The 25,222-nt window shown below is 37.3% G+C and overlaps 2 protein-coding genes across 11 annotated transcripts in view; one reads left to right on the top strand and one right to left on the bottom strand.

Annotated features, from left to right (window-relative positions):
* Window positions 1-25,222, top strand: part of LOC129362977 (dedicator of cytokinesis protein 2-like) — a 112,522-nt gene that overhangs the window by 72,448 nt on the left and 14,852 nt on the right. For both annotated transcript variants that reach the window (XM_055034832.1, XM_055034833.1), the window contains 9 exons: window positions 15,296-15,394; window positions 15,481-15,575; window positions 17,750-17,828; window positions 17,937-18,037; window positions 18,318-18,376; window positions 19,333-19,481; window positions 19,721-19,806; window positions 20,010-20,166; window positions 23,410-23,450. In XM_055034832.1, the coding sequence (XP_054890807.1) occupies window positions 15,296-15,394; window positions 15,481-15,575; window positions 17,750-17,828; window positions 17,937-18,037; window positions 18,318-18,376; window positions 19,333-19,481; window positions 19,721-19,806; window positions 20,010-20,166; window positions 23,410-23,450 (866 nt within the window). The remainder of the gene's footprint in view (window positions 1-15,295; window positions 15,395-15,480; window positions 15,576-17,749; window positions 17,829-17,936; window positions 18,038-18,317; window positions 18,377-19,332; window positions 19,482-19,720; window positions 19,807-20,009; window positions 20,167-23,409; window positions 23,451-25,222) is intronic.
* LOC129363018 (uncharacterized) overlaps window positions 1-25,222 on the bottom strand; it is a 57,953-nt gene that overhangs the window by 21,540 nt on the left and 11,191 nt on the right. For 6 of the 9 annotated variants that reach the window (XR_008606288.1, XM_055034909.1, XM_055034908.1 and 3 more), the window contains 3 exons: window positions 24,990-25,085; window positions 24,760-24,880; window positions 18,125-18,196 (listed from right to left, as the gene is read on the bottom strand). The gene's annotated coding sequence lies outside the window, so the exon portion shown is untranslated. Of the gene's footprint in view, window positions 1-8,544; window positions 8,782-17,941; window positions 18,030-18,124; window positions 18,197-24,557; window positions 24,669-24,759; window positions 24,881-24,989; window positions 25,086-25,222 lie in introns of those variants that run through there. The other 3 variants (XR_008606289.1, XR_008606290.1, XM_055034913.1) reach the window with 3 other exon arrangements.

Raw genomic sequence — 25,222 nt, 5'->3', positions numbered from 1 at the left:
TACAAGATTGGGTTTCATCTTGATTATATGAATGGGTGACAGTTTTGTAAGACGTAGCTTAACTCAGTCGAATGTAATTTCTTCACTGCTTTTTTTTGTTGCTTCAGCAGTTTCACATGAGAGCAGAGCCCTTTCTTCCACAAAGTTTCACCTCCCTTTTCCCTTTCTGTGTTTTCAGTCAGCCTTGTGTGTGCACCCGTTTGTTTATGTGCGTCTGTCTCAGATCTCACTCTTCACCTCCGACCTGAGGGCTGTCAGGCAGAAAGAGACACCATGTCCTCAGAAATCAGTGTCCGTTCTTCTGTCATTCTCCATCTTTCTACCTGTGACTCCTTTAAGTCCCATTAGATAACCCCCGATCCTCCTGTCACTTCATCATTACCCACTTTTGTTGTCACACTTTTCCACACAAGAGCCATCTTTTCCATTTCTGTCATGCTGTCTGTAAAATGCTGTTTTTCTCTATCGTCTCCCTCCGTCTCTATATTTAATCTTAGTCTCTCGCCCACACTGCACCTCGTGCTGTGCTAAATGAACAGGGAGGAGAAGGGGAGGAAACACTGTCAGTTGCAGGATGAAGGTGGGCTACAGGGAGGTGAACAAGGGGAGCGAAAGGAGCATAAAGGTGGTGGAAGGATTACAGATGAAGAGCAGTCACAAACTAAGTAAACTGAATGTGTCGCCCTGCATTTATCTTTGTCAAACAAAGACATGGATCAGCATGATTTATTAGTATGTTGTAATCCATGAGATGTGTTTAGCATTAAATAATATAGAGAAATGACCAGATAATAGAGATGCACAAAGGGGAAAATAATAAAAGAGAGGGATAAAAAATCCAAGATGTGCTGGCAGAAATCAATACACACCACAAGTATGTTTGAGCATCTGTTTCCTTCCATGCAAAATCACTCAGCCTTTAAACACCGCAGGGAGCATCTTGACAGTGCGCTGCTTTTTATGACATCGCTTTGCAAACACAATGAGTTTAATTTACCAGTTGGTGGCTTTGCATTTTTAAAGAACTGTCTACAAAACGGCCTGTGTAAGCGAGGCCCTGTGGTCTTCAAGCGTGTGTGAGCACACACCTACATCTTTGCAGTGGCAACAGAGCAGTGAATGCTCCAGCGAGTCGAGTCCCCCTGTCATTTCAAGGTGAGCCTCATTTTTCAACAGCCGATTGACAGGCTTTCTGCGTGTGCGTTTGTGTGTTACGGTAACTGAGATTTTGCTTTGCTTCTCCCAGTAACTATCTCTCACCCACTTGCTGCCAGAACAGAACAAACACAGCAGGATACTGGCCCTTTGAGACAGGGTGCATGCTGCAGTTTGGGTTGTGCAGTCAAATCTTCCCCTTTATTTGTCTCACAATTGAAAGCAACAGGGGAACTTTGTCACTTTTGCCACGTGACAGACATGGACAAATTTGATAAACATCTGTTAAACGGCAAACAATAAAATTTTATTGCAGCAGAACCGTGTACTGAATTATCCAGAGAAATTCAACATTTAATTTGGGTCGGTGTGTTTATTCAGTGTGGAGGGAAAAATAAATGATTTTTAACAACGCTTCCAATGCCAAACATATAGTGTCCCTGCTGTTAATACATTATGTTACTGTGATTGTCAGATTGGGATTTATTATTCTCCTTTAGCAGCTCATGCAGTTGGACTATAGAGACAAACAGATTTGTGTCTATTTTTCTTTATACCATCATAGTAGATTGTCTAGAATCCTGGATTTGGATCTGGTTTTCTGTTCTCCTTTCAACGCCCTCTACTGGACTTTTTATAGGATTTAGATCTGGGGATTAAAATGGGCACTTGAGAAGTTTGTTTTTTTTTGTCTGGTGACCCATATATGTATTAATTAGGCCATATCTTTTGGGACATTGTTTTACTCAAAGACACCAATTTTTTTTTTTTTTTTTTTTTTTTTGCTGAAACATACCTTACTGGAGAGAAGGCTCTGATCAACTCTCAAACCTAGGATTGATTAGGAGAAAGGGCTGTGGCAGCGTGGGACAGTGGACCGATGTTTACCCTTTTGGAAATTCGGAGAGGTGGCAGTTCACTCCACAAGCCTTTTGTGGGTCTCAATAAGGCTTACAGCCATGATCCTGTCCTCAGTTGGGTGTGCTGAAATCTAAATGTGGCCTTTTCTCAACTGGCATTTACATCGGAGCCAATACAGTAGGGCCATTCATTTTCCTTGCTGTTAATTGGCTGTACCCCCAAGAGCAGAAAAAAGGAAGACTATAGATGTTAGATCCTGGCTAAGATGGTTTCCAATGTGCAAATTAATGCATATTGAGGTGATACAAGGCACATTAGTTGTTTGAACTAAAATATAGACAGTAATAGGCATTTGAGTCTCAAGTATTTGCAAATTTTAGCTATCTGCGCCCGACTGTGGTTCCTCACCCCAGCAAACACTTGCTGTCCACTGTACAACATAATTATAGTACAAAAAGCATCATGCATTCCTAGGTATTTGGAAAGTAAACTTCATTTTGTCTTATTGCAAGACAGTTTGAGTTTTTGAAATATATTTTCAAAGAAACTCGGCATAAAGAGTTGTTCCACGATAATTATAAATTGGAAACTGGTTAGAATGTAAACAGCTCCATAAACATGCCTCAACAATATGCATCCAAATCCAGTTACTCTTTGGCATTACAACTTTCCTTTAAAACATGTCCAACTATCTTGGGCAGATGTTGCAAGCTCCCTGGGATGTCGCAACACGTCTTCAGACTGTCCTAATGCAATCTCTCACTGAGTCAATGATGCTAAGATCAGAGCCCAGTGGGAGGTTCATCACTTCTAGCAGGACTTCAGGTTCGATTATTGACTTCAGGGTGTTTTGAGAAAAATTTGTTACAGGAAGTGATGATAGAGACATTTTTCAACAAGCTAAACATGTGTTCATCTTGTTCTAACAAGCATAAAGAACAGACAACTGAGAAAAGTATTTATATCTCTATAGATTTCTTTATTTTTATTTTTTATGATTGCACTAATTCTGGGATAAAATGACAAACAAATGTTGACAGGCAAAGTCACTGTCACTGAATCACATTAAGAGTTATTATCTTAATATTAAGACACAGTGGTATGGTGGCAAACCTTTCCAGGAATTGTTAGCCTATTAGAATTACTCTGAGCATATAAATGACTCATTTAGGAGGGAACAGAAGAACCAGTATAATATCTGAAGCTCTATTGGCGTTGTCGCTTTAAATAAGACTGTGTGTAAAAATATATGGATAAATACTAGATTAAAAACAAAAAAATATCTTTGTTGTTGATTTTATATTAGTATTTGTGTAGTATTTTATTAGCAAAACTGGTGTTTTAATTGAAAATGTTTATTTTGTTGATTTACAGACCCTGTAATTAACTCAATTGACAATTTGAATCGAGTCCCAACAGGAAAACTAAATATATATGGAAAATATAAGGGTGCATGACTAAAAAAAAAAAAAAAAAACTAAAATCTTATTCAGGAAAAATGACATCCAGGATTTTAGAAAAAGAGTATTATCCTAACAGTCAAACATGGTGGCAGCAGTTGGATTTTGCTGCTCATGGGTTGGATAATTAGCTGTAACTGATTGAGCCATGCATTTTATTCTCTATCAGAAAAACACAAAGCAAAATATACAGCCATTCGTCAAGGTCCCTGAGCCAAACTGTCTTGCCAATCAAATGATGCCAATCAAAAGCACACGAGTAAGTCCCACATTTAATCTTTAAAAAACAGAAAGAAATGAATGGCTTGATCAATGTCCGGTCTTGTATCCAATTGAGGTTCTGCGTAATGACCTTAAACTTGCCTTTCATGCTTGAAAGCCCTGCAGTAGGGCATAAAAAGCACAAATGCTGTTAGAAAATGGTGCCAAAGTTCCCTCACAGTGTGTAAATGACTCATTGTCGGATATTGCAAACAGTTCATGGCAGATTTAGCTGCCAGTGGTGGCACAAGTAAGTTCTAGATTTGGTGGGCAATTATTTCTTCACACAGGGTCAGGCTTTTTTGAGCTTTTTCCCCTGAATAAATGAAAACATGATTTAAAAATCAGTGTTTTGTATTTACTCTGGTTCTTATGCTGTCTGCTTGTGTCTTAATGTTCAAAAGTAATAACAATTGCTCCTGCAATGAACCCCGGCTCAGCCACAGGTTTGTGTGCAACGTTGCAAAGGTAAAATATGTATGCTCTTGATCCTGGATCGCTGCTTGCTTTTCTTGCTGTAATCGGCTGCTGATCTCGTATGTTTTTAAGTGTTACGCTGTGGCATTTTGTTTTGCCTCACAGAAGCACAAAATCTAGTAAAGGTCTTTGAAAGGAAATAGGAAACTGGCTCAGCCGTTTCTGAGGCTGGTTTCTTATGCATTTTAATTGCGTCCAGCTGTATTGTGTAGTGACAGTGCACTTTAATCAGCATTTTAAGTGAAGAGCCAGATGCCATAAAAAGGTTAATGTTCATATCACAAGAGCCGGCTGTCTCTGTGAAGCACAGATAGTAAAATATGGCAGAGTCTCTGTCTAAAACTCTTAGACTCCAACATGCAACATAAGAAGTTAATGAGTGTTCAGAGACTCATGTCCTCTAATCCTATTTGTCTAACAAATAAGTGAATGAGTGTAAGTACCATTGCCACCCTTATGTCTGTATGGTAATGTTAACAGTAAAATGATAAATGTCTGCGTGCATGGGGGTTTAGCATGACTTTTTTTATTGTTGTTTGTATGGTATGCATAAAAGCTGGAAATAAATACAATTGCAGCCAAGTAAAAAGTAAAATGTTCTATGAGAAATCGTCTGACTAGAACAAACAGTCCAGCTGGGCGTCCTTCTAAAAATCTTGTGTATATATTTATATTTAGCAGCATCCATAAAAAAAAGCACAAAAAAAAAACCAGAAAGACAAATTGAGAGGGATTGCTTTTTGTTTTTCATATTTGCATCAGCTCAGAAGTTATATAGGGTTGAGAAGTCAACCCTATATACTGGTGAAAAATAATTTCCAATGTGTTGCATTTCAGACATGATAAATAACTCCTCTATAGTCACTGAGTCCAATGTTCCACCACAGGTCAAAGGTTAATGCTGCAATATGCTAATTCTATAATGATACACAAACAAACTCATTATCATCAGTTTTATAACAGATTCAGAGCCTTGTTTAGCCACCTTTTATGAGATGGAATTACGAATACAATTGCTTGAAGAGCAATGCGCTATTTCAATTGAAAAACCCTCAGAGACTCCTGACAACAAACAAAAGAGCATTTAGAAAAAGAGACCAGTATTGGCAAATCCATCTAGTGGTGTGATTCATTTGTTTTGTTGCTGGCTGGAGGAATTTATGTGCTGTGTTGGTTGAGCAACAGAGCAGAGAAACAAAAAGCTGAATATTTATGAGTTATTCCCAACCAAATATCCAATAATGAGAGATAAGCTTGATATAGTGAAGAAATCATTCCAGTGAGTTAATACGGAAAAACAAAATGTCCGACTTCAGGTGCACAACCAAATCACTCCCTTATGGTGGTTTGTCAGATGTGATGAGTTTTTTAAACCATGCTTTTATTATTTCATCTCAACTCTCAACATTTTCACCTGCTTTTCCCCTGTTTTGTTCTTTGACAACTATGGAAAATCAAACTTCTCTTAAACATTTTATCAGAATTCTGTGCCAGAGAAAAAGCTGCACAGAAACAGATTAGAAGCAAATTCTGTATTTTTCCTTTAGACAGTCTTGAAAATGACCAAAACCAGTAACACTTGATTTATGACTTTCTCTTATGCATCTATGGTGACCACACCAGCATCTCACCCTCGTTCTTATCTTCCTGCCCTTCTGACTTCTCAGCCCTTCTCTCTTTTTCCCTGCATCTCATCTGTGTCTCGTCACTTCATCACAGTCTTTCTGGCTAACAGAGCGGTTAAAGTTCTGGCAGCACACACAAACGCACGCACGCATACACACTCACAATGGCACGTTTTTTTTTTTTTATTCATCCACCTTGTCTCCCTGTCAGTCCTCTTTTAACCTCCATTTGCTCTTTCTCTCCATCATCCGCCGCTCTCTGGAGAGAAGCAACGGACTGAAAGCAAATTCAGGCTTAATGTCGTCACCTACTGATGAGGTTTGTCAGGTGTGATCTGCATTAAACTCTATTCAGATTTAAATTTTCCACTCAATCTGTTCTATGTTATGTTTGACAGTGTTGTATTAATAGACAGGTAGTTGACCTAATTTATAATTAGAAAATACATAACTTAAGTTCGGTTACATCAGAAGTGTAATAATATTAAATGTTATTGACATAAAACAAGTAAAAAATGTGACGGAAAACAAACTTTTATATGTAAAAGTTTTAATTATCCTTTTATCACTTATTTATTTTACTTATTGATCTTGATTATTTTAAGAAATGCCATTATTGGAATATCACCATTATAGCAGAATTATCTATTTTTTTTTATTATTTTATTTGAACTCCTCTAATCAATAATCACCAGCTCCAGTCTATAAAACAGTTCTCTCTCTCTTTTTGGTCATTTTGTTAATTACATCTCATCTCAATCTCATTTTTTTTTTCCTGGTCTGTGAACTTGTCAAACAACAATTCACTTCTTTAAATTTAACAAAAATCAGCTGATGATATTTCTTTCATCTCGTAATCAATTTTAAATGTAAAAAACTATGTTACCACTATGTTAGTTTTATTCCTTCACAGGTTGCAGCCGTTTGACTTGAAAATTGATATCGGTCAAAATCAAAATCAGCAAGTTGCGCATAAATATATGATTTTGGCCTGAAAAAATCAGATTGTGCTTTAGAACATGTTTGGTGCAACTGCACATTTTAAGAGAGTCTCTAGAAAATAGAAAAATTACAGCAACAGTCATTATCAAAAGTCTCCTTAGAAATTAAATGGACAAAATCAAGGAAATGTTCGGATAAAAATGTGTATCCTCTGGGCAAAACTGTAAGCAGAGCCAACATTGACAGCAGAAGAGCTTGTAATTTTCTCTACTGCAGCACCATTACACTGTGCTGGAGCAATGAATAAACAGCAGATCTTTCTACATGGAAGAGTGAAGCTCATCTCAATGAAGAGTCCAATTTGCTAATAAAAATGAAGAGTCCAATTTGCTAATAAAAAAATTCTGAGGGAGTGTTTATGTCAAAGGCATGAAAGTGAATTTGGAACTGAGCGTTTTGCAGCAATCAACAAATAACTGGAGTAAAAAAAAAAAAAAAGAAAAACAACTTTGACAGCTCTTGAGTATTAGGGAAAATACTTCTCTAAGGGGTTTTGCAGAATCGTGCGTCAGAGAAAATGCTGTGCAGATAAACAGATTATCAGCAAATTCTGGATTTGCACATCATGCAGTTAGTCAGGAAAGTTAGAACAATCGAAAGAAAGCGAAAGAATCTGTCACTTTTCAGTTTAACATGGTGTTTGAACAAGTCTAGGTTTTAGCTCATACTGTATCCAAAGCTTTTTAAAATACTTCTCCTAACTGAGAATGTTACAGACATTTTAGGGTCACAGGTCATATGCCCAGACTGCCTCTGCAGTACATTCGCATGTTACCTCATGATGTACTCATCGTCCTGAAAATCATTTGAGTGTTCATTTACCTTGGGTTGTGCTAACATCAACAGTAGCTGCTAAGTGCTCCAACCATAACTTGAACAGTAGGATTCACTTACTTACATTAGTAGGACATGAGAAAGGAAGACACGTTGCTGTGATGGGGCCACATTAACTGGATTTATGTCCCCAAAGTCAAAGGTTTACTGAGACTGCACACATCGCAGACACATTAGAGTCCACGAGTGATTTTAAAGCTACTCCTGCTGCCCTGACGACCCGTTCAGTGGCTTTCAATAATAATTAATAAACGCACACAGGCACACACACATAAAGGTTTAGAATCCTCAATAAAAGCTAAAAGAAACATCATTGATATTGAAGGACATGCAAAATAAACACCCACTGAGCGCAAACACTGTACGCAAACGGAAACTGATGGATTCATATGCATCGAATCCTGCTGTTTCAGATGGATGGGATTTCATTCCTACATACTTGCAGTGAAGCTCAGTGTTGATGTGATCACATAACCTTCTTAATAAAAACACATTAATGCACATTTTAAACTCAACATATAGGTTTTGTTAGAATAAGCAGACCAATTCAGAAACGACTAACTAAAAAACTAAACAGACACAAGTCAGACATTGTTTTGTGCTATTTAGTTGTACAGTACAGATTTTTTTTCCTACTGTTGGAGCTGCTTCCAAACAGTCCCAGATCCCTCCATTCAAATATCCAACCAGCGTTTTTAATCTTAAATGAAGTGCTCTGAAACGGAGAATGTTCCTGAGAGGGTCAATACAGTCCTGGATATAAAAGTACCTTATAAGCTTTTATGCCGTCTCTCCTCTATAGACATTCCACTCCACACTTTGTAATATTCTCTAACAGCTTTCTTTGCTCTTGTTTCAGATTCACTTACCGTTTCTTATGCCCCTCTTTGGTCAGCATGCTTTTCCTCCCTCCTTCTTGGTGTGTCTCTTTTGTAGCTGGTAGTCCTTTAGTCTTCGCCAGCGCTCTCTCCTCTCCTCTCTTGACTCTTTACCGCTCTCTATCTCTCCCCGTCTCATTCTGACGCTGCTGATCCTCGTGGAGCCCAATGATTCTCTCCCTCCCTCCCTCTCTCTCTTCGTCTCTACCTCTCTCTCATTCTTCCTCTCCTTAATCGATTTCTATCTCTGCTTCTACCTACTGCAATTTTCTCTAACTCTTGCATATGTCTGTTTTTTTCTTAAATCTTGTCACTTTGCTACTAGAACCCCTTCTTTGACTCAATCTTTTCTGTTTATGTTATTCTTATTAGAGGCTTATCCCAATGGAATGCTGTAGTTTTGATGGAGTTCACAACATCAACCGTGGCACAAGAACGGACCCAGTTAAACTTTGGCAGCACAGAAATGTCTGCCCCTGGGAGTCGAGCCAGGAAACACACACACACACACACACGCACCCCCACACACACACACACCGAAATGTGCACTGTTGCTTGGGTCTCTCGCTTTATTTATTCCTTTGCTTTTCTGGCTGAACAGTCTACTACTGCTCACTTAGTGACTTTCGTGTACTGATACGTTCTCCTAAGCTCTCTAGCCTCCTTTTTGCCCGATTTCTGCCCCTCATCACCATCCGATTTTCCTCTTTTATTATTGTTCCTTACACACACCTAATTCTCTGCCTTAGCCTTTCCTGCCACTCATCCTGCTTTGATCTGATCGTGTGTCTGTGCCAACATTCATTCCTGCTACGGATGACATCACTCTTTCTTCTGACAGTAAAAAAGATGGCAAAAGTAAACATTGTGTCAGCCTCAAATTATGCGTAATGATGATTACTTTGTCTTCTCAGTGTGGCAGAAACTCTCTGATTGCTAATTAATTTTCTCGTTTGTCTTGCATCGTAAAAGGCTGAATTATGAAATAGATCTTTAGTTTTTTTTTTTTTTTCCATTAAATTTTCAAACATACTCTGAACACATCTTTCGGAATGCCTCAGTTTCTTGCAAAACTGTTTATAGCCCTTCAACTTTGTCCACATTTTCTTAACCTTCTCACACACCCAATAATTTACTGAACACTGAAAATTAAATCCAGTGAAACCAGCTCCCTTCAGAAGTCACTTAATTAATTAATATTGTCAATTTGTGTGTAGTTCAGTAAATACAGCTGCTCTGTGAATACTTGAAGGTTTGTAAGAGACCATTAGTGTATAATGGGCATCAGTGAATCCACCAGACAAGACAGGGATGAAGTAGCAGAGAAGTTTGAAAAGGGCTTGGGCTATGAGGCAATCAGACCATTCATCTGAGAAACCAAGAAGTTGTCAGTATTTCTGCAGGAGCTGCAGCTTTGGTGAGAGAATTTGTTCACAGCACCGGTCCACAAATCAGATTTTTAATGGAAGAGTGGCAGGATTTTTAAATTTGTTAAAGAGAATAATGTGAAGTCATTTCTTTGGTTTACTGCAAACAATGTAAAAGATAAGATCCCCCGACAATCAATGAAAGCATGGTGGTGGCAGGTCATGCTTCGGTTTGCTTTTTTAAAAACAGGAGCATGGTGGATGAAAGTGTGACCAAGACTGAAAATGACTGAACTTGACACTGCTGTCAAGACCAGGACCACAGCCCTTTATGTACAGCTAGCATTGTGTGTTAATCAGTCATGTTAGAATAGAAAAAGTCATATGCAAGACTACATGACTCAACTTACACAGATGCTCCTCATCCAGTGTAAATAAAAATGTCACATTTTTCAGATTTGTATTTGTCAAAATCTTGAAAAACATGATTTTTGTTCCAGTTCACAGTGACAAATTCCTTTGTTGTGATCTACTCACATAAATTCTCAACGAAATGTGAGAAAACCCTAAAATATTTCAAGAATGAGCCTCTTCTAAGACGAGCCAGCTGAAGTTGTCAGTCTCTAAATGTATTTATTTATTAATGTTTCTGGACTTTCCCAACATCCTGAGTGAGGTTTCATGCGTGTTACTATTCACTGAGTGTTTTTTTTTTGACGCAGCATCCTCATGAGTGTCTCTGGTGACCCCCTCCCCATCTGAGAATAACCAGTGATATATGCGCCACAGCAAAGTGGTTGACTCACCTTGTGTTCTGTTTCCATTGACCTCTAGTAAGAGAGAGAAGAGCTCCTGTACGTGTGCTTGTACCGATGTAAATGGGGTTGTGCATACACATGCAGGCTGAGCAGCAAGAGGGGTTTGATGCGAGTGATAGCTCTGTTAGAGCATGGTCACAGCTATTTGATTCTGGAGTGCAGGATGAGAGGAGAAGGATGTCATTGTCAAAGACAGAGACAGAGAGGGAGGAGAAGGAGTGTGCTGTCTTGGCTGGAGGAAGAGAAAAATCTCCTTATTTTAGCTTGAAAATATCTCATTCTATCCCATTTTTCTAGTCCTTCTGTCCTCTCATCTTCACTCTTTTATTCCTTTCTCCTTGAACTCCCTCCTTTCCTAGCTTTTCTCCCTCCTATTAGTATCACCTGAATTTGTCTCCTTGTACTTTACTCAGGAGGGGCAGAGGGTGGGGGGGAATGAGGACACATTGATCTGTTTCCTTACCAAAGCGCTATGTTCATGTTCATGCTCCAAATGCAAAGAGACGCCGTAAATCTTTGTCTCAGACAAATACTCACAGAAGCTCTAATTAAACCACCTGACAATCCATCTCTACCTCTAACCCCTTCAGCTTTATATGTCACCCTCTGGATCTGGGGAAACATGCGGGCTCATGTGTGTTTGTGTGTAATAGAGCGAGGTCAAAGACGAGTGTGTGTCTGTGGAGCGGTGCCGCAGGCTCCCAGTGAGGCTTTTTTTTTTTTTTAGGTGTTCTGTTTAAAAAAAAAATATTGGAAAATCACAGTTGTGAGCCATGTAATGATTTCCCACCTGGGAAGAAGCCTCAAATGGAGCAATAAAGGATGGAAGATGGAAAGAGAAGAGGAAAAGGTAGAAAGGAGACACAATTCAAAACTAGTCTTTCTGCTTGTTAAAGCAGAAAGACTGCTTATATGATGTGTTATTTTAATGCTTATTTTAATGCTTATTTTAATGCTTATTTTAATGCGTACTTTACTGACTCCTGTATTCAAGTTTAAGCTGTGTGATGACTTACTATCTTAAGTTTAAATGTTTCGTACACAGTGTGAAAATCACTCTCCTTTTCAACACTAGTAGGAATCGTGCTTGTCCATGAGACACACATTTCTTTAGGTTATAAACTCTTCCTCCTTAGTTTTAAGTTGCATTAATTGTGATTTAATGTCCCTTTCCCCTTTTCCACCACTTTCGCAAATTAAATTAAAATAAATCCAGGAGTATGATTGCCTTTACTCAACACTGAAGTTTGACGGAATAAATTTTAAACATAATTTGCTTATTTATTGGTCAAGGTGAGGAAGAGAAGGTTTATGAAAAAACGCTGCAACAACTGCATATTTTTAAACACGTAGTTAGTTTCTGGCTGGCTGGATAGATGGATAAATGCATAAATAGACAGACAGACAGACACAAAAAAATTATTGAATTAATTTTGCCGTATAAGTAAAATTGAACTTCAATTGTGTATTTTGAGAAAATATCCATGTGTATTTACTCAGCCAGTAAAGACTAGCGTGCCTCACTAGTGCACTGATCTGTTTCTAGCTGGGTTGTGTTTCTAATTTATTTATTTAGCTTGGTTTAAATGTTTTATCATTTGGTGCAGGAGCATGAAAGAAGAGTCAATCAGCAACTGTAAGCTGGCAGGTGAAACATTTACTCAAACCAGTCAATTTAAAGGATAAACATTAACATTTACATGTGCTAATTTCATCTGTTCAGCATCAAATGGGATTTATACAAATACATCTGCACTTCACCATTGCTGTCCACACAGCGATGGCCATGCCAGCACACATTTCCACTTTTGCCTATCACTGTGACTAAAAGTTTTCTTTCTAAAAAAGTTTTTCAGCAGTTCAATTATACCCTTTTGCTAACTTTTTCCTCAGTACCACAGTGAGGCTTACATATTTATATATTCCTGTCACTGCTGTGTGTAAACTGATACCAAAATATGTCGTTATGTTGTAAAATTCAACCAATTTCCACCATAAAATGTAGTGTGCTCTCTGGCTTCTGGGGGTTTGTACTATAGTAAAGTTGAACTTTTTATTATTTTTCTTTTCATTTTTGTCTATATTGCAGACATTTTTCAAGGAACTGTAATTTTAAAGCAAGTTAGAAATTACAACTTTTAATACATTTTAATAAACTCTGGGAGGATGGGAGTAAAGGACATTGCCTCAACAAGCCCTGAAATCCCTCTTTGTCTTTGTGACACCAGTGACGGCTTTATTAATATACAGCTGGAAAATGTGCTCTCCAAACTTTTTAGCATCTCCTTGAAGGTGCTAATGAAACACATTATTTAGAGCGGAGACAAACAGTTTGCCCCCTTGAGCATTTAGATGGAGTTTTAAAGGAGACTCTCCTCTGATAGGTCTTCAGAGAATAGTAATAACAATGAAATAGGACAATATGGCCCACGACCTGCACTTAAATTTGCAGACATGCACAGGCAAACACACACAGAGCGATCATGAAGGCGAAAATCCTCCATCAAATAATATCGGTAAGTGACCAAGTGCGTGGGTGGGTTCCTAATCTTGTTAGTGTTCAGTGGCTGCACACTAAAGAGGAAACGATTGAAAAGAAAGGCAGACTGAGTTAATTGTCCCGTTCAGTCCTGTCTATAGATGCTGGGTATTTGGGGGATGGTAAACACATAAAATTGTATAATTAGATCAGACTCCCACAATAATGTCTTTGGAATGGACAATCACAGTGGAGTTAGGTTTTAAAGCCAGAAGTTGATTATATTAATATCACCACTGAGTTTTGAAATCAAATTAAGGTGGTTGAGTAACAGATATGTCCAGTAATTAGTCAGTGCTTACATGTCAGATTAAAATGGTCTCCTGGCACATTTAATAGGGGAGCATGCAGGAGAGGAGAAGTAGAGAAAGAGAAGAGAGAGATAAAAGATGCGAGTCTTCAGAAGTGGTCTCTAGCGTCACTAGATTGCAGAAGTTAGCAGGAGAAAATGGTTTCTCATGCACTAAGTTCAGACAAATTCCTTTTAGAATCCAGGAGTCTTCATATCCTGTGACATATTTATTTAATGAACCTTTTCATGTAATTGAATAGACGCTCTAATGTCAATTTATGGATCTCTATTTGATTTATTATTGTAACAAGTTTCCGGTTTTCTCCTTTAGAGTAAAAGGGAAAAAAAGCATTAATTATACAAACCCTACTTATTTTGATGCGACGGGAAAAGGTGAAAGCTGTCACCGCAGTGGATGCCGTTCATCTCTCATCCTCAATTAGCCATCCATCATCTCTCTTCTCTTTTGCTTGCTTCCCTTTTTTCCTGCCAAATCTGGTGGATAATTTCCCCCCCAGCGCTGGCATGCAGAAATACCTGTACATCTGTGGGGCTCTCTGAAACAGATTTGTGATCTTTATGTGGTTTTGAGTCAAAGATCAGGAAGCACTCGAGCAGAGGAAGAAGACAGACAGATAACAGCAGCCCCAAATCAAGGCTTTTGATTCTGTGCTCCTGTTTATGTGCAGATGATTTCCAGATTAGGTGGTCAGAATAATTAATCACTATTTACTGATAATTCAATAAATGAACATATGTCCAAGTAGGGTTAAGGTGACCTACATACCACACTAGTTATATTTTTATTTTTCATTCAAATGTTCATGAAGAAAAAAAACTAAAACATAATTTTCATAGATGTTTTTTTTTTTTTTTTTTTTTTTTTTTTTTTACAATTCAGTCACAATATGGTAACAATCACATTTTAGCTTTGTGATAATGTAATAACTTACTGACTTTATGTAATTACTAAAATAATTGCCATGCAACATTGGAATATGCCAACACTACTGGTATCCAATTGCAGTCGTTTAAATTCAAAAAGACCATTAAATATGGATATGCCAAATTTCACTACTAATGCAGAAAAAAATCTTGTTGCAATTGCATTGTCTGGATAATATAAAATAAAATGTCAAAGTATGTGTACACTACTGTAAAAAATAAAAAATAAAAAAATTAATGGAAGCTATGATTTCATTTCACTACATAATGTTGTTGTTATCTAGTAGTAGTTTTAAAACTGTTTTATCAGCTACATAATATTCCTTTTTGTGACCATATTCACACCAAATTGAAATTCGGACAGCTTTAGTGCCTTGTGTGTTTGACTCTTATATAAACCTCCGATAAATCTTCCCTCTATCTCATGCAAGGCAATGAATGTAATCTAGAAATAGAAAAGACTGCCAGTCCCCTTGGCAATGGTTTTGTTTGTTTATAGCAATTATGATAATTTGGGAATAACATTTAGTTGCCCTCTTGTTGGCACATGTAGGCACTTTAAAAATAACATCAGGAATAACACGTTTTCCTGCTGAGACTGCCATCCTGCAGCACGATCTCGTTGACGCATTTTGACTGGAATGCTAAGTGGCAGAGCTGGTCTGAAACAAGATGGAGCGACAATTTTCTTTTTCAATTCTTGGCTTCAGATGAAAACCTTCAAGACAATTAATGTTGCCTTTTCCAATCTTTCTCTTTTATTTTGTTTTACCTCTTTTAGTCAAGAGTTGTTGCCTGCATGACAGCTATCCTGAGTCAGATGGATGATCGTCATTATGCCACGTACATAGAAACCTTCACTGGAACTACTGAACTCGTGGTAACTTCACACACACGCCTCAAAATTTCAACTAGATTGCTTAATGTATCATAGGAGGAGAATCACTTTTTTCTCTTTAATCGCAGGACTTCCTGATGGAGTCCTTCCTGCTTTTCAAGGACCTGATTGGGAAACATGTGTATCCCTCTGACTGGATGGCCATGATCATGGTGCAGAACAGGTTGGTACTTCATAATTAGCAAAACTGACATGCTTGCATTTATTCAGGGTCTAGAATTTGGACCATGTACATGGTGAGATCCCTTTATTCACCAATACGTTTGCCAGAACAGATCATACATTTTTTCAACAACACTGCCAAAATCCTTTTAGCCAGTGATAAAATTAAGACATTCTGACCTTATTCATTCACAAAAATACAAAGCATCTTTCGGTGGCCCCAAAGCAATGGGGCCCCTGGCTGCATCCCCGGTAAGCCCGTGCTAAAATCCGGGCTTGGACATGGCGCTACATCTTAAAGGACTGTCAACAACCACAATGAATTGTTCATCTGCTCTAACCCACACTGAGATGAGTTAGAGATAGTAAAGCTGGGATCAGGTCTGTAATGATGAAAACGGCTGATGTGACAAATACGCTGGTGTGCGCGGACTGATAGAGCAAAAATCTATCAATGAAAGGAGCCAGAGGGGAGGCTAAAGCTGTGAAGCCAATAGGTAGAAGAGAGAGTAAAGTAGAAAGAACAGCTCACTCTGTAGACTGGGGCTTGGGAAGAAGTGTGCAAATATAGCATTTGATCGTCCCACTACATAGAAAATGTAGGAGGAGGGGGAATGAGAGGGGATGTCATTTGGCTCTGGATAATGATGATAGATAGTGTTTGGGCCAAAAGAGGCTGGAAGCAGTTTCTCCTTAAGTTCAAAAATGCATTAAATAACATCTCACTGATACCTCTGCACTCATTGTGTCGAGCTGCTGTCATGCTTCTACTGAGATAGAAGAATAGCAATAGTTTAAAAAATCCCTGAAAAAGCAGTTCACAATATGAAATGCCATGAAATTCCTTATCTAGAAAAAAGCAGTTTTGATGCATTGTACCTTTTTATTCATTGGATTCCTTTTTTTCTCACACCAGATTAGTTTTCTTGTTGGTCATTGCAGTGCCAATGTAAAGGGTCACATCCATTTATCATGGAGAAAATCTTCATACATCTAACAGATTTAATTAATTTCAAAAGTATTAATTGGCTTCACAAGTGTATACAAGATAATTCAAAAAATGTAATGCTAGTCTACTTAGATCCAAAATTAGTTTTTAACTGTACTTTGTATATTTGCAAATACCAAGATGGCCCATACGTTTCACCCTCAGCTAAAAGGTCATGTGTAAGCGTGTTCAGGAACAACCCAGGGATCACCAGGACTCAAAGCTGCCAGAATCTCAATAAAAGTAGAAGAAGCATCATTGTCACTGTGTGCAGTGAAGCATGTGTTATATCATCCTGCACTGAGAAGGTCCTGACCAATAAAAAGTAAACAAAATCAAGCTCAACTGGAATTTGTAGCTGCCTACATGAGCAATTCCAGTCCCTTCAGAGAAATGCTTTATCATCATTTATTATCATGGTGCAAAGATTGATCACTTTGGACACAATGATTAAAAACAAGTATATTTGATGAATCAACGTTTTGCGTTTAAACTTAAGAAAATTATACTGACAAGTATGGTAGACGTAGACTCATATGTTTTAAACACCCTCTAACGATACCTAAACTCAACAGTTAAATGATTTAAACTTGGACACCAAAACTTTTTAACTGTAAGGAAGATTCCATCCATACAATATTAAAACATAAAAAAAAAAGATGGTTTCATGCCTGGAAATTAGGCAATTTTAATAAACCTCACCTTTTCTGATTCCATCTCATTCCTTCTACTTCGCTTTCTGATCGAAAACATTTTCAGTTTCCTTGCAACTGACTGATCAGCATTTCATCCATTAGAGGAAATCTGCATTCATTTAAACTTGTGCTCTCACTTCCTGTCTGCACCATTGTAAGAAAAACTACTCCTTTAATATTTTCTAGTCTTAAGTTTCATGAGGAAAACAATCATCTCATTCCTGAAAAAAATGTTTAATGTATAACTTGTCACTGGCTTATCGACACGCTGCCTTTTGTCATTAATAAAAAGCAGTAATGCTCGTCCATCTTAAAATTTCCACTTTATTCACAAAATTTGGAATTAGTTAGCAAAGGAAAACAAAAATAAACACATTGTGTCTAGCATTTTAATTAAAAAAAATGAGAGTACCATAGGAAATATTCCATACCACAGTTGGATTAAAGAATATAACATGAATATATTTATTTTTAACATTGAATTGTCTGTAGGGTGTTCCTGAGAGCCATCAATACCTATGCTGACACAATGAACCAAAAGTTCCTGACTAATGATGACTTCGAAGTGCAGGTAATTGTATACACAGTATATAAAAATATTATGCAGCTGTGATCATTTTTCTGTTTCACTGTTTAATGTGCTTCCTGAATACTTTCTCTGCTTTCTCTGTCTCCATAGCTCTGGAATAACTACTTCCACTTGGCGGTGGCATTTATTACTCAAGAGTCTCTGCAGCTTCAGCATTTCTCTCCAACCAAAAGGAACAAGATTCTGGTCAAGTGAGAGTATAAACATTTAATTTCCTCCTTTTTACCACATCTGCGCCGCCTGCGCTAATGGCACTACCCATTAAAAGCCTTTGTTACCTGTAGACAGGAGATCAATTCAGTTGAGGTAGAGCAGCACTGCATTATCTTTCCTAAGGGGATGTTCAGTTTCTGAAAGTGGAAATAAGTATTGATTAGGTAATTGTTGCAAACTGAGGGGATGACTTTTCTTCTCTTATCAATTCATATGTACTTTCCCTTTTATTTTCACTCTTACACATTTTTCTTTCAGATATGGAGATATGAGAAGGCTCATTGGCTTTGCTATACGTGACATCTGGTACAAACTTGGTGAGAAGCTATAATGAATTGTACAATGTTTTTACAGAAGGTTCACAGATTTAAATTTAAAGTCCAGAGCACTCAGGTGATTCTGCATGCTAAAATGTGGTAAATACTGTGAAAACCAGAGTTAAAAGAAAAGGGGAACACTATTTTTCAGAGACTCAGGGAATTAGTTGAAAGAAAATAAAAGTGAACCAATAAAGACCACACAATGTATATTGGGTTTCTTATAGTTTTTTTTTTTGTATTTTCTTTGTCCTTCTTTTCCACAAAACCCCAAAGCATGCTAAGAACAAGACATAGGATCTCATCCATAGAAAACATTATAACTGAACTCTGTCAAAGGTCTAGTTCAGGGCTTCTTAAACTCAAGTTCAAAGGTCTAAAGGTGATTTCAAGATAAGATCAAAGGCTCAGAAAACCATTTTATTACATTTTAATTTAAAACACACAAGCAAAAGCAATGACTTTATCCCTGCAGGTGTTTTTTATGGCATAGTGCTAAAGGTTTTCACAGCAAAGGTTGTAAGCACTTTAATTATCTGAGTAGTGTAAGTTCATATTTAGGATTAGTTTTAGCACATTCAAAATAGGTGATGTGGGCTTCCGTTTTTCTGGAGATATTTCTAGCATTTATGGTGATGGTGATGAAAGGGATGATTAAATGAAAGTTTGTAGAAATTCAACGCAGTCTGTTTGCTGATGCAGCCGTCGCATACAACCAGAACTCCAAAAGCACAAATGCTGCTCATACATATTTATATTTATTTACGCTTTTGTGGAACTAGTAGAGAAAAACGATTATTAAAAAGGCAAAAATAACTATTTCACAAACAATTAGAATTTATCATTAATTTGATAAATCACATTTCTGCTATGATCTTTCTCTTTTTTTGTGGCACTGAGAAATGATACAGTGATTGGATATCCTTAATTTCTCTGCATGTATTTGTCTTTTGTAGGAAGCCATAAGATCTGTTTTATCCCTGGGATGGTGGGTCCAATCCTGGAGATGACTTTGATTCCTGAGGAGGAGCTCAGAAGAGCCACAATCCCCATCTTTTTCGACATGATCTCCTGTGAGCATGTCCAGTTTGGAAACTTCCAGAAGGTGAATAAGCACTATGCATGAAAAAACATTCAGGAGTCAAAGTTTCACCACCATTACAGTGAGCATAACAGAGAAATGTCTGGACAGGTTGGAAACCAAAAGCACGTGCACATAAAATTACTACACTGATTTCCTGCAATGTTGAATCTGAATCTGAATCTGATTTGCCTTTTTTTGTTTCCCTCTCCCTAATTTATCCACTCTTTCTTTTCCAAACCTGTACTTTTTCTTCCCAACAGTTTGAAAACGAGATCATCCTGAAGTTGGATCATGAGGTGGAAGGTGGAGGAGGAGATGAACAATACATGCAACTTCTAGAAACCATGTAGGACTGAGTATTTAAGCATATTAAATCCAAAAATGACAAATAAATATTTCAGCTTAAAGCATATATTTGCTTAGAATGAGCTTTGCAGCCAGTATTGTTTTTCTCTGTCAACACTAGAGAAACACAGAAAGCTAGCAGCACTGAAAAACAAACCCTGTTTCAAATTGTTGATAATTAAGCTGCTTATTCTCCTCTACCAGCTTGTTGGACTGTGCGGCTGAGAAATCCACACTGAAGCCACAGGTGCAGCACTTTGTCTCTTTGGTTAAGGGTCTCCTGACTCGTCTCCTTGACTACCGCACCGTGATGAGTGATGACAGCCGCAACAACCGCATGAGCTGCACTGTCAATCTTCTGGTTAGTAAAAACACCGTTAAAATAAACCCCAAGGTATTGGAGATGTCAGTGACTTGCTTTTGAAAAAGACCTATAAGCATATTAGTTCCAAGAGAACAACTTGCCTGTAAAAGGTGAGCTAACCTGGACTTAATGCTGTGATGTTAGAAACTATATTAACTTTTTTTTTTACTCTCGCTGTATGCTTTCAGACACATAAAAAAAAAAAAGAAAAACCCAATAACTGCTGATTTTAACCAAGAAATGTTCACACATTTATTCGCACGGTATTTGTGTTTATGTGTCTTTGGAGATAGTGACTTTGTTGCATGGAAATAACAAAAAATTATATTTTTTTACTTCATTTTTTTCCAAAATATTTTTCATATGCACAATGGGGAGAAAAAAAATCTGTAAATGGGCGAAATTACCATAAATATTTTGGAAATACATTGAGCATAAAAGTTCACAAATAGACAAATCCGTGACTACTGAATCAAGAGTCGACGGGTGTTCACTAATGGTTTATTTAAGAAAAAATAACAAAACCCTACCTACAAATGTTAATTTTTTCGCCTTTGGTTGAGAAAATTTTGATGAAGTACTTCCTGTAACCATCTAAGAGACTTTTTCATTGTTTTCAGTTTTTAATTCTCAGCCACTTGGTTGATTTACCAGATTTTTGGAGTCTTCTTTTTGCATCATGTGGTCTGCTTTCAGTGTGAAATTATTTCAACATCAGACCTGAGTATTCTGGCAGTTGTTTTAAATATTCTTCACTTTTATACTATTTTCCATACAATAGAATAGTTGTTTTCGTGTTCTTTTCATAGCTCCTTAAATCCCTTACCAGACAACTTCAGACTTCAGACAACTCTTTTGATCTCACTGTGGTGTTTACTCTCACTTTAACAGCTAGGAGCACACCAAATGAAATGTCGGAGGTTTAAACTCAAATCAAATTCAAAATGCTTGGTATCAGTGGGATTGTGCGCCTGAATAAATAAAGAATTTTCCTGATTTATTTCCCTCCATAATTGCACCTTTTCTATAAAAACAAAATCCATTTGGTGATTTTGTTCTAACATTACAATGTCTTTTATAATGATTTTTTTTAATTAAATATATCTTTACCTCTTTAAATTTTTGAGGTGATTGATCTAGAAATAGTTTTCAATCTTCAGCTTTAGGCTGCTTACAAAAGATTTCATCATGGTGTGCACTTATTACATGTTTCCCTTAAGACGTCCATTCAAATGATTGAATTCAATCATCTCACAGTTTGTCATTTTTTATTCAGAATAAATAGTCTCATCAAACTATGCCTTCATTCTGCTTCTTTTAATATGTCATTAATTATCAAACTGAGAAATAAATCTTACATGTGAATCCGTGCATCTGTGTTCACATGTTATGTTGCAGTTTGTAGAAGAATGCTGCTGGGAAATGGCAAAAGTATTTAGCTTATAGCTTGTGGCAGTTCCCCATTAGATATTCTATTTAATTTATTTCTTGGGCTGAAAAATCCTTTCTCCAGGCTAGCAAGCACTCTCACATTAACACCCCACCCTGTGCTAACACACACAATCACTCACATATTTGTTATTTGCCAAGCCTCCTGATGCAGATGCATTTTCAAAGGAACAGAAATGTACTCCTAAATGTAAAGGCATTCATACACCTCTGGCCAAAATATCCCAGTCGAACTCGCATATAAAAGTTTCAGAGGCATTTTTGTGCCATCAGCTTTTTTCCAAAGGTTTTTCATGTTCCAATTTATTGAATGATTTGTGTTAATTTAAAAATAAATAGCTTCGTAATCCAGTTGACAAGTGATTGATTGGACATAAGAAAATCCGCTTCCCCTGTGTCTTAAAACACAAAGGTTTAAAAGTAAAAAAAAAAAAAAAAAGCACAAAGGCTTCCTCAAAGCTTTGAGTTCAAATTGCTTTGGAAAATATGAATCTCAGCTAAAAGAGAAAAGAAAGAAAAAAATATTAGAGATGTATAAGGCTTCATTATTATTTGTTTATTATGTAATTGTAGGCACGCTTGTGTTTCTGTGTCTGCTCCGGTGGCCAAGCAATGACATTCATTGCCAATTTTACTTATGTAAAATACTTTCCATTTATAGAAAATAACAAAATGTTTGCACTAATCTATGACTACACATAAAAGCTTCAAAATACTGGTGTGACCTGTTAACCTGCTGTATCTCATGTTTGATCTGATTAAAGCAAATCAAAAATATTTCGAGCCACTTGTCTAATCCCATTGAATGTTTGGAAATTATGTGCCAAACATTGATTGGATGTGTTACCTGATACATACTGTGGCTGTCAATCCATCCATCAATCCATCTATCAACCAATCTTTCACATACATTTTTGATCCATTAGTTTGCTCATTTCAGTTATATAAATTTAGGGGGTGAAAAACTGAGATGGGATGCTTCACCTTTTGTGTCAGCTGTCACGTCACTAAAAACAGACATGTATAGTGCCTTCATCTCTGTAAATGTAACCCCAAAGACCCTGTCAATCTCCAGCTCTGTTCTATCAGAAATGACGAAAAAGGCACTTAAACTGTCCCTCTTGAGGCGACTTCTCTTTCCCGATCCAGAGTGGGAAAGCAACGCTGTTCCCACTCTGAACTAATGTTCAGTCTTGGAGGTGTTCATTGTTATTCAGGCTGTTTAACATTGAGTTGCAAACGCCCCCCATTGTATTTTATCTTGAAAAAGAAAAATGTGATCTGATACAAAAAAAAAAAAAAAAAAACAGCAGACTTTATTCTTGGCCCTGTTGTTGAAAGTATACCTCACAAAATAGGCTTACTGAATTCAAATAGCCCAAAACAATCAGTGTCTAAATGTCTCCATAATTCTTCCAATTGTTTTAGCTTTCTTTCATTTTGCATGTTTGGTGTTGCGTATGTGTGTGTTTACTGTGTGTCTCTTTCGCTAATAATGAGAGGTGGGGTTAAATCAGTTTGTTCCACGTCTCAGTTCTCTGTACATGTCATTAAACTTAATTAAACTGGGAAATACAGATACAACAGCACATAACAACATTCACAATACCAGAAGAATGCAGTGAAGCACTCGTGCTGCAAGACACCGTTGGACAAACTCGCAATGCAGAAATGCAAAATTACAAACTCAAACTTTGTGCAGCTCTCTAGAATTTTTGTGGATATGTTTTTGGGTAAAGCACACACTCAAAATTCACTGTAAGTCAACTTCTTCCTTTCTATTTTCTGCAGAACTTCTACAAAGACATCAACCGTGAAGGAATGTACATCAGGTATTTGCATTATGTTCTTGATTTATCCTAAAATGCTTTAAATGTTGGGCGTCTGTCTCGTAAAGTCTGCATGCATTTGAAACTTCTATGTGTGTGTGCGGTTTCCTAATCTGACAAGGGATTATATGAGTTCTGCTGAATTAATGTCAAAATCCAGCGGATCAGGTGGTGGTCTGACAGAAGAGAGAGCACACATGATGAGCACCAGCGAGGTGTAAAGGCAGAGAGAGGCAGCATGTTTGCAGGGGAGAGACAAAAATGACTGAGAGAACCAGACTGCATAGTTTATGTCAGGTCATGTAGTTCACCTTGTGTTTTCTCCTTTTTGTTTTTGTAGCCTTTTTGCTAGAAGAGTTGACTAACTTTAATTCTTCCTAAGGAAGAAGAAGGGTTAGTTTCAGACAAATGAAACTTGAATTGAACTAGGAGTGGACTGATTCACAAAATCCATGTTTTGATCTGGTTTGCAGTTTTGGGTGCATAGTTTTTGCATCACTTCAGAACTTCCATGGAAATTTGCCTCATCGTTGTGATAGTCTGAGAATAAAACAGTCTGTTATCCTTCAATGTGGAAGTGTTCCCTATTTCAAACTGCTTTTCATTTAATGGATAAAATGGTTTTAAAACTAGATCTGTTGTGTCAGGCTTATCAATTCCTTTTTCCGTCTCTTCAAAAAGTTTGGGAATTACTGAGTTGCTATCAACTCAGCAGGAGTGAATATTACACAGTCAAACCATGCCAACTTCTTTCACAAAGCAGATTAAAGACAGCAGCCGCTGACTGAAAAAAATGCTGAACATAAAAATGAATAAAATTAATGGAGAAAGTGGGAGAACTGAACTAAAAAAATATTTGAAATGAAATACTTCAAATGTACCATAAAAGTAAAAGTAGCAGCAAGAAAACACAACATAGACAAGAAGAAACTCAAAATAACAACTTCTACTGTGTCAAAAGAAGAGACCTTTTGATTTACAGTAACATTAGTTAAAGACATATTGAATGTACTAAATGTTATAACAATTATACAGAAATACTACTTATGCATTCATAATATTTTTAGAAGTTTTTTGGTAAAGTAACCCACCAGGGTGTTCTAGTAGATTAGAAAATAAGAGCCACCTCACAACATATCCAACTACCACTAACATTTGGTCTTCAGGCCAAGTCTCCTCAGAGGACCTGATGTCTTTTAATAACTCGGAAGCCTACTAAACCTTGAATAAATAGATAAAAAATGCAAAGCAGAAAAAAAGTCAGTGCTGTGCTTGCCAGGGGAGTAAAGTTATGAGCAAACAAGAAGCTCACACACAGTGCAGGGAGACAGATGCAGACAGAGCCGTGAGAAGGATGAGGAAACAGACACGCATACAACGAGGAGAATCATCCCCAGTCCCAAGATCTCGCTTGCCTGCGTGTCTCTGGCTCGCTACAACACAAGACATAAATGAATGATTCATTAGCAGTCTACCGCAGACATTGATGAAATGTCGACATCATTTGTGTTGTAGGAGAAAAATGTAAATAGAATGCAGTACAGTAGGCACGAGGATCCTCAGTGGTGTTGCACAGATGGCAGCAAATGTAACTCAACCAGTTGCTCCAGCCAGCAGGACGACTCAGGTCATGTACATCTGAAATAAATTCAGCAGAAATATTTGTGTCAATGTAACTGAGGAAATCAAAGCAATGAGGCCTCGTCTACCTCAGTAGGTCAGTGTTCATGATTCAGAAAAAGACTGGATATATTGTGCAACCCATGAGAGAAACA

The sequence above is a fragment of the Poeciliopsis prolifica genome, unplaced genomic scaffold, assembly GCF_027474105.1.
Source record: "Poeciliopsis prolifica strain line A6 unplaced genomic scaffold, Auburn_PproV2 SCAFFOLD009, whole genome shotgun sequence".
In the NCBI taxonomy this organism is placed as follows: Eukaryota; Metazoa; Chordata; class Actinopteri; order Cyprinodontiformes; family Poeciliidae; genus Poeciliopsis; species Poeciliopsis prolifica.
Note: the sequence above shows the minus strand (reverse complement) of the source record. Positions and strands in the feature narration are given on the sequence as shown.